Source organism: Episyrphus balteatus, chromosome 2 (assembly GCF_945859705.1).
Source record: "Episyrphus balteatus chromosome 2, idEpiBalt1.1, whole genome shotgun sequence".
Taxonomy (NCBI): Eukaryota; Metazoa; Arthropoda; class Insecta; order Diptera; family Syrphidae; genus Episyrphus; species Episyrphus balteatus.
This window is the reverse complement of record NC_079135.1, coordinates 81,625,695-81,636,160: the sequence shown is the minus strand read 5'-3', so window position 1 is coordinate 81,636,160 and position 10,466 is coordinate 81,625,695. Positions and strand designations below refer to the sequence as shown.

Genomic DNA, 10,466 nt, shown 5'->3' with positions numbered 1-10,466 from the left:
AATCGTGTTGTATATATCTTATTTGAAATTTCCTACATGATAAATAACATTAAATATAATATTTATAGTACCTAATGCGTTTTTATAGCTTTGATAAAATCTATAAAATAAAAAGAATCCAAATCTAACAACACTAAGTAAAGATCGGTGTCATGAAAAAATATTTACCTAAAGTGAAAGAGCATTAAAAGAAATTTAATAGGATAATGAATGTACAGTCTGATATTTGTCATTTTACTGTATATTTTTATATGATTCTGGATTAAATATGAAAAAAAAAAACATTTGTTTTTGTTTTAAACGAAAGTCAATTATTACAATTATATATAAAAAAGTATGTACAAGGCGGGCCAAAGTTTATCAGTCTACTAGAAGATGCTATAAATTTCGTAAAAAACTACAATTTTTTTTAAATTTTATTTTGATATTTATGCAGATGCAGCAAAATACACGTTGTGTCAAGCCATGGAATGCTATATCTACTAATTAAACAAAATTACCAAAATAAGCTGATGTGTTTGAAAGCATTCTAACTCTACAAGTGTTTTTTCACATTTAAAACAAAAAAAAAAGCTCATGTTTATAGGCATACTCTAACTATTTTTTTTCGGTGAGCGAATTAATGAACTATAAATCATTTATAGTGCCTTAAGCTTTAATTGCAATATTAAAAGCTTCAAATTAAACTACAAAATAATTAGATACTGGACTCAATTGCATAATCTTTGCGTTTTGTTTCATGACACCGTCAAGATCACATGGCACAACAAATAGAACATAACTGGCCCTAGCACACCTACAAACATAAAAAAATATACCTCCATTTGAAGATATTTATTCCAAAAATCTCAAGGATTAGTTTTTTTCATTTGTGAGGCTGGCCGATACCTCCTAGTACTTGGCACATAAGTCGTACTTATACTCATATTTCTTCTTTTATATTTATAACCTACAATCAATTCTTTCACAGTCTTTCGATATTTATCCGACAAAACGCAATATAGAAAGAAATTACATGCGGCATTAATGGCAGCTAAAAAGTTGAAAATATTTCCAATAATTGATCTTAGATTCTCATCGATTTTGATTATTTCAGGTACTATCAGATAGATTGCCCATGGTAATTGACAAATAATAAAGAGTATCACAACTGCAATCAGGGTTACTGTTATACGATTTTCTTGAGATACATTATTCGAACTTTTGCGCTAAAATAAAAATTAAAAAAAATTGATTAAAATAACTAGCGAATGTGCATAACTTTTGTTTTTGACTTACTGTTGATCGACGACAACTTGCATTTGTCATTTCTCCACGACGATGCTTAGATCTACGCACCAGGACAATTAGAAAAAAGTTAAAAGTTGCCAAAATGCCCAATGGGATGAAAACAAAAATTGTCGATGTTAGGATGAAAAAGTAATTGATGTAGGTTTGATTTTGACCAAGACTTGATGGACCGTTTTGATAATATGTTACCTAAAAGTAAGACATTAATACATATATATATTTTTTTAATTAACTAAAGGCTACTTTAAATGATAAAAGAAGTAATCGGACTTATCATAATAATGAAAGGTCCTTACAAAATTCTCTTATAGCCTAAATTGCACTTAGCTTACATTATGGCATTCGTAATTTTCGATGTTTTTTACATCCATTCTGCTACTGTCATTTTGCCATGATTCAGCCAACATATGAATTGAGTCGAATTCTTTTTCGAATTGAGCTTCATTGTTTGGAATGTTTTCTGTTTTATTTAAAAAAAAAAGAAAACAAAAACAAATAAAATAAATAATTAAACATAGATCAAAAACCATCAACACTTAATAATTCTTTTAAGAAACGTTCTAGCTATTTCAGTTGTAGAGTCAATAGTTGACTTCTATATTTTAAAACTGGTCTTAAATTTGAACACACATATGTATCTTTATATTTTCTTTGATTTTTATTCAAAAAGATCATACGAAAATCATTCGGTAACCCAAAAAACACTTTATTTATACAATTACAATTAGTACAATTTTACTGTAAAAATTTCAAATACTAATTTAAAAATCTATACAAAAAACCATTATTAGGTATTATTATTAGTTAATAACTATTTCTCGAAACCATAAATAGCTTTGAACTTTTAATCTATATTTCTGGTTACCTTGAATTTGTGTGCTATTTACAATCGTCAATGATAATTTAGATAATTTTTCTTCATCACACCATTTTCCATTATTATCCATGAGTTTTTGTACACTCCCGGCCTTATGTTCAAATGCTGTTGAAATAGTTGATAGAAGACAAAAAACTGCAACACCTATTAAATAATAAACAAAATTAGGTTAATATACTTTACAAATTTTTGAATTATGAAAAAAGTACCTGCAATGACTTTCTTTGCTAAAGATATTGTGCATACTGTCTTTCCCTTTAAAGGATAACGAATCACAATAAAACGTTCTGTTGTAAAACATACTGCAATGTATATTGAAAGATATGCTGCAAGAAATATAAAAAAAAAAAACATTAGAAAAGTGTATTAATTTAGGTTTTTCTTATGGTTTTTTGAAACAAACATTTATAAGTATAAATATTCATTCAAGAACAAATATACATATTTAGTTCATTTAGTTGAATAAAATAACTATAAACAAAAATAAAGAGGCCCAAACAAAAATTAGAAAAAAATATCACAAAAATGATACGCATACACCACAGTGACCCACCATGTCAATATAATCATTTTGCATGTATTGCACATTTTTAATTTTAAATAAAACAGGCACATTTTGTGTAATGTTTGATATGTTATTATGTAGGTATGTTATAATATGTAAAATTGAATAGCTATAATCAATTTTAGATAAAACAATGATAGTATTAAGTAATCAATCAATCTTTTGGGCAACCGCACTTGAATTTAAATGTCAACCTGATGTCAACCTATTCATAACTACAAAGACGTTAAGATAGCGCCAAATCCATTAAAATCACTTTTTATTTGTTTGATTTTTTGATAGAATTACAATATTTTGTACATGTGTACTCTACAAGAATTTTTAATTAAAAAAAAAAACAATACGTTTCAATTAGATTGATAGCTGCAGTTTGATTGATCAACAAATGTATTTTGGGTTAGAGTTAACCGAGGGGCTTCCGAGGAAATTTGCGTTTAACTAAATTATGTCAAAATTATGCCGATAAAAAGTAAAACAAAAGATGTTTTAATCAATGCGAAACCTACTCATAGAGTGTCAGAGAATGCGTTTTTTCTGAAAGTGATTCCAGTTTATGTCGAAACATTCATTAGTTTTTTTATGATGAACTAAATAATTTGTTTTTGTTCATTTTTCAACTAAAACTGAAACACATAACAAATTCGTGGATACAAATATTATCTGCTCAATGTACTTTTCAAATTAATATTTTCAAGTTTTCTTTAGACAAAGTAGAATCTGCAGGGGGCTATTTGGTTTGCATGCGCTCAGCTGGTGAGTTAAATATTTATTTGTAAAAAAAGTTCGATGAACGATAAGTAACAGATATTAGATTATTTTTAAAGATTATCATATTCTTGCAAATAAGACAACAATAAGTATTAAATCATTTAAAACAAAATAGTGAAAATAGAAAATATTGGTGATATTTTTACAAAAAACTGAATTTGATTTTAAGATCAACCATTGGGCCTGATCTCAAATTATTCAGGGACAAGCCCACTCTAGGTGATCGAAAAAAAGCGTAAGTGTGATTACAAAACTGATCATAAATAGTCTTTCAAAATGGCGTCACTACATTGAGTTTTTGAACATGCGATTTAAAAAAATGTTGCAAGCAGTAGATAAAGCTGAAGTTAGTTCCACTTGAAGCAAAATAAAAAAAAAAAATCATGTGTGCAATTCACACGTGGTTGAAGTGAAACCTTAAAAATCATTTTTCTTGCAATAAAAAAATCGACAAAGTATAACTTTTTTTATTCCATCACTTTTTTTATATGACAACCTACAATAAATTTTATACCATCTGAAAGCTTATTGTTTCAGCTCAAAATATTTATATCGACCATGTCTATACAACATCTACAAAAAGAGCTAGAATTTTTTTAACCCAATTAGTTTTCATAAAAGAAGCAAAACAATCTCTTTTCTCTTCTTACGCCATTAAATCCATTTTTTAAATGACAACATATAATAAATTTTATATCATTATTATTTCACCTTTTATATGACGCTTCAATCATATTTCTACAATGCCTACAAAAAAGTAAGATTTTTGTAAATCCAACCATGTCGATATTTCAAACTGAGATAACGGTACTTCCTACACTGGTGGCTGGTCATCGGCAACAGATCTCCACAGATCATTTTCAATTTAAGATTGTGTAACTTGTGGAGCATGTACCGTTATGTGTGATATATCAAATAAAAGGTTAGCATGCGTATTAAAGTTAAATCAAATTTGTATGTGCACTAGATCAAAAGAAATAACGTGTATAGAAAAGGAACATCTTTTTACCGTTATCTCAGAATTTTGAATATGAAATTAATTGAAATTTTGTACAATTATTTAGTTCATTTAATTACCTATCTACAAAAAAGTTATAACAAGTTAAATGTTCGTGTCGCGTTTTCGTTTCATCTTGTTTCAAATCACTACGATACTAAAGAAGTTTTCACTTCAAAAAAACTCGCTTAATTTTTATATGCATAACTATAGAAATACGAACGGGATATTAAAATTATGGTATTTGGGAAGCATTTGAAGTTACTGGGAAACCGACGAAGTTACGAATACCAGAGTTATGGGCGACAGAGTTACGGCCGTCAAAGTTACGCGAAACCGAAGTTACGAAAAACTAGAGTTAAGAATTCTAAAGTTATGTTAAGCTATGACATGTGATTTTTGGGTTGGCAACAATTGCGAGGAACGATATGGAATTATGGAAATACAAACAAGAGATTAACATTTTTCTCATTGGTCAGAACTAAATGAGTTAAGCGAAAATGGGTGTTATTTAATCTTGTAAAATTTTGATTGGATAGGTATAGATATACATATATTTTTTTTGTTTTTGTGAGAAGATCGCAAAAACGTTGAAATAGAAAAAAAAAACATAAGTATGCTTATATAAGTTTGGGGGACATAATTGAAATTAACTTCTTATTTGTCCAACTAATATTGCAAGTACGTATTTTTTTTTCTATTAATTAATATAATTATTCATAGCGTATTTTGTAATACTTACTTTGTACATCTATACCTATCCAATCAAAATTTTACAAGATTAAATAACACCCATTTTCGCTTAACTCATTTAGTTCTGACCAATGAGAAAAATGTTAATCTCTTGTTTGTATTTCCATAATTCCATATCGTTCCTCGCAATTGTTGCCAACCCAAAAATCACATGTCATAGCTTAACATAACTTTAGAATTCTTAACTCTAGTTTTTCAGAACTTCGGTTTCGGGTAACTTTGATGGCCGTAACTCTGTCGCGTGTAACTCTGTTATTCGTAACTCCGTTACCATTTCGAAGTTACTAGTTGATTTCTTACTCAAAAATAGATATTTTGATTTGCATATAATTTTTTTTAAAGTACCTACATCTTGTAAAAATATCCGTACATATTTTAAGAGAAAATATTCAAAATTTCTTTCTAAAACAACTTTGTTTACAACGCTTATTTAAATTTTTTATCAAAACTTCTTAGAATCTACTTCCACAAACTGTCTCTCAAATTAGAACCTTTGTGATCATTCTAAATCAACACACATCAAAAACCCAATTTCAAATTTTAAAGAAATAACAGTCTTTTCAAACAATTTAGGAATCTGGTAAATCGATAATTTTAAGCAAAAGTGAAGGCTGTATAAAATTCTAAAGATCTAAAAGGGGTTTTGAGTAAGAACGTGCGACTCATTTGGATAATTTAGTGCATGAATTTACAACAGCAATAAAAATTTAGGCGACCAGCTGCAGATCGCAATTTTTGTATCTATAGAACAAAAAACCCAAATTTTCCTTAAAGTAGACACCCAAGCTCAGTGAAATACCTAAGCAGGGTTTGATTGATTTATTGGTTCTTAAAGCAATGACGTTAGTATGAAAACAAATTTAATTTAGCGTATGTGTTATGTATTATATATTTATTTGTACATTATGTTGCATTGAATAACTTTACTTTAAACTAAAAGTTTTCAATTATGAATCTAAACTATTGTCTTTTATTTTACTAAACATCATCTTACCACATCCATCTGTTAACCAAATAACAAGGCCATAAAATTTCCAATAAATTTCATAATGTAAATGAACAGTCTCATAATGCTGCAGAGATAACAACATAACCATTGTCAAATAAATGATATCGGTTATGGCTAAAGCAGTCAAATAAACATTTGTTGAGCTTCGCATTCGTTTGCTGGAAGAAAATCAATAAAAAATAAATGTTAACAAAAAAAAAAAAAAAAAATCCATATAATATTAAATATTTTTTCTTACCTCGTTAAAACGACTATGCTGACTGAGTTTCCCAAAAGTCCTATCACAAAGACGCAAGGCACCAAAATGCCTTGCACTATTTGACGCACATAAACAACATCCTCTTGAGTTACCATTTTCCATGGATTTTTGTTATAATTTTTCTATCATAGGATAAAGTTTTATGTTTTTCTCTATTGAGTTTGGAACAGTTTTGTAGCCATCATATTTGATGAATGTTTCTTCCTGCAAAAAAAAAAAAGAATTTTTATATTTTTGTAAATATGTAGATAAAATAAGATATTTTCAAATTTCTTAATATAGACTTTAAGTTAATAACCTATACAAAACAAAAGCTTATTAAGAAGCCACAGGAATTTAATGTATCCGTTCTTTTGATAATTCTATATTTTGTTTGTAAAGATACAAAAATATATTAATTTAACATTAAAAAAAAAAAAAAACTATAAATTTTTATACAATCAAAAATAAAAAAACAAGTCTTAAAAAGCCTCCTAAAACGTATTTTTATTGAAAATGTTTAACCACCCTCGCTTTTATTTGGCAAAGCTTCTTTTATATTCCAAAAATATTTCTTTGATATTTTCAATTCATACAATATTTTAAATTTTGTTTTATTTTTTTTTTGAAAATACGTTTTTAAATGCCTGCATAATGGTCTATTTATACAAACATTGCATTTATATAGTTGAAAAGAAAAAGTAAATAATCTTTTGGCTATTAATTTAGTAAACAACAATAAAATGACGACAGCTGTTCACGTTTCATCTATCAATGTGTGTTGTCCAATATTTTAGCGTTAAAATGTTGTGATCGCGGTGTTTTGGCCTCGAAAATACTATTTTTTTCAAATATTTTGTACGTCATTTCGTCACACACTATATAAAAAAGAGTGTGCCAGCTTAAAAATTCGAAGAGAGTGTATATCGGATGGTGATAGGAAAATTCATGAACATATTACTGTCACCAAAAACGTCAATGTCATGGCTCATTTGAAATAATACGTTTTTATCAACTTTTTTTTCAGATTACTCACAATGCTCTTTGATTTTAACATGAAGATAATATATCATTTCAAAACAATTCTAAAATTTTAAGTATCTTATATTTTTGGAAGTAGTCAAAAATAAATTGAAAGGTGTTGAAAAACTTAATTATGGTGAACTTTGCTAACTTAAAACTTAATTGTTCTCGTTAAATTTTGAATAAAATAAATGATCCTTATGGAATTTGGTAAAATGTGTTTACTTCAGTGGTTTTGAAAACTTATAATTCACTGAAATCGCATGCATTCAAAGTGTTTTTCTTATATTACCGGCAATAAATTTTGCATTAGTAATATTTTATGCTAATGTAAAATAATAATGAGAAAATAATATTTCACGCAAGTTATTCTTGACCAAAGGAACAAAATCGATTTACCAAATTTTCAAGGTGATAGTTAAAATTCAGTTCGAGCGACTTAATAGTTTTGGTTTCAATAATCACACCTACTACTAGGTCAAAGTCAATAAAATTTAAACAACATTGAAATACTTCGGAGTATTTTGGAGTTTTTAAACTGCAAAATCTACCAAATGCTCTTAAAATTACCACAATTATTATCATCGTGAAATGTTTCAAAATATGACATAATTTTTCTTTTATTAAAAAAATTATCACAGGATTTTTTGTCCAGTCATTTTAGTAATTTTTAACCCTAATCTGCGGAAAAATTTCTACTGGGCTGAATTTTGGTATACAGATTTATTAAGGCGTTTTTATGAAGATGTGAAAAATCGACATTGATATCGTGCCGACTTAAAAAGTTATAAAGCTATGATTACACGGTCAACGAAATCGGTCAACGCGTTGACTCTCTGACGTCAATAAAAAATCCATATTCTCTCTGTCATCTCACCGTCAACGTTTACAGTGTCAATGCATAAAACATTGACTATCACACGATTGACACTATTGCGTCAATGTTGTCCTAAATTACGTTGACGCGCAGGTGTGTCAACGTGACGTTTACTTAGCAGTGTCAACGCGTTGACTCGCAAAACTTTGTTGATCACACTGTTTGACACAAAGCAAAAATTTAAATTTTCCAAAAATATTTTGTAAAAAAAAAGCGGAGAAAATGAGATTTGAAAAAAGAACTCATAGAAAAATTAAACGGAAATATGTTTGAGTTGGTCGCATTGAAATGTAAATATTTCGAGATATACGCAATGCACTTTTAAGATAAAAGTCTTAAATTAATTTCGATAAGATTGCTGAACGAATACAAATTTAAAATTACTACATTTGTGTCGAAAAATTAGAAAAAAAAAAAAATAAAAAAGTTTCGACACTTGATTTTAAAAAAATCGAAAAAAAAATCAACATGGCCACCTTCAAACGCTTATAGCATAGGAAAGCCGCACCCAATGTTAATGGTTATGGTCTTAAAATGTAGTTTAGAATATACAAATGGTTTTTTGTTTTTTTGTCAAAAAAAAAAAATTTTGCATCCAACATGAATGTAATGGCCATACCAAAAAGTTTTTTTTGTAAAAAAAAAAACAAAAGGTGAAATGAGACCCCCCCTCCCTCCAAAACGGTACACCATTCAAATAATTGTCCTCCAAAATATTTTCCCAATCCAACTTTCATCATATTTCTATACAAAAAACAATGTCAAAACGATGACACGGTATTAAATTCTGCCGCGTCAACGCTGGGACAGGGTCATTGCGATGACACCCAGTCCTAAAACCCTGTCAATGCGTCCCAATGGCATTGACAGAGAGATTACACGGTCATCGAAAATAGTCAATGCGTTGACCCAAAAATGTGTGTCAACGCGACTGTCATCGTACCCGTCAACGCAATGACAACAATTTTCGTTGACGATCACACAACGTGACACTCTTGGGACAGATTGTGACGTCATTTTTACGTCAGAGAGTCAACGCGTTGACCGATTTCGTTGACCGTGTAATCATAGCTTAAGGGTCAAAAGGTCACGAAAAGTTTTTCGAAAATATTTCGCGACCTATTGATCGGAGGTCATCAAAGGTTATTATAAAAATGGTTCGTCGTGAAGCTATCTACAACATATGCCTGTAACATTTTTCTGTAAAAATGAAATGTTTCGGCACTCACATATAAAAAAAATGGGTATGGTTTGTTTCGCTTTTCTTATTTCGGTTTTTGGTTGTTTCGTCTTGGTCGATTCGCTTTTTTATTCTTTCGTATTTTTGTTGTTTAGTTTTTTATTTATTTCGTTTTTCCTTACTTCGACAAACGTATACTCCGTTCTCTTATGACTTCGTTTTTAGTTTATTTTGTTATTGATTACTTCGTTTTTTCATTATTTCGTTTTGGAATTAAGTCGCCTTTAGTTCACTTGGACTTTAATTATTTCGCCACCATTTGTTTCGCCCATTTTTTTGTGGATGTTAATAGCCTAAGGGCGTTAAAATTCGCGCGAATTTTAACGCCCTTAGGCTATTAACATCCACAAAAAAATGGGGAAACAAATGGTGGCGAATAATTCGCGTCATTTTGAGTGCCTGTTAATTTTAAAAATGTAAAAAAGAAAAAAAAACAACGAATTCGTTACAATTTAAGGTAACAGATCTCTTATATTATAAGGATTTGCTTATCTTTAATCAAAAAGTCTTCAAAACCCAAAACAATGCACAAAACTAAAGACGGAATAACCAGATGCCAAAATAAACTAAAAGCGAAATGAACCTTGACGAAACAACTCATTGGACTTGATATGAAAATGCGAAATAAGTACAAATCAAGAAGACACAAGGCGAAGTTATAGTTGGGCGAAGTGATCGAAATACGAAGTAAACAAAAACCCAAATAAAGGATGGCGAACTAATAAAAAAAAATTGTGTCAAAAACGAAATAACAGAAATCGAAGTAAAAAAAGCGAAACAATAGGCACCCAAAAATAAATACATATTTTTGGTTTATTTTGCTCAATTT

At 28.9% G+C, this 10,466-nt stretch overlaps 1 protein-coding gene across 1 annotated transcript; it reads right to left on the bottom strand.

The window, feature by feature from the left end:
- On the bottom strand, positions 1 to 6,935 carry LOC129911703 (putative G-protein coupled receptor F59B2.13). The gene is made up of 8 exons (XM_055989576.1): positions 6,817 to 6,935; positions 6,498 to 6,722; positions 6,245 to 6,417; positions 2,377 to 2,493; positions 2,156 to 2,311; positions 1,623 to 1,750; positions 1,279 to 1,479; positions 1 to 1,208 (listed from the first exon to the last, which is right to left on the bottom strand). Exons 2-8 carry the CDS (start codon positions 6,611 to 6,613, stop codon positions 849 to 851), a joined length of 1,251 nt encoding a protein of 416 aa, XP_055845551.1. The 5' UTR covers positions 6,614 to 6,722; positions 6,817 to 6,935; the 3' UTR covers positions 1 to 848.
- Between the last annotated feature and the right edge of the window lie 3,531 nt (positions 6,936 to 10,466).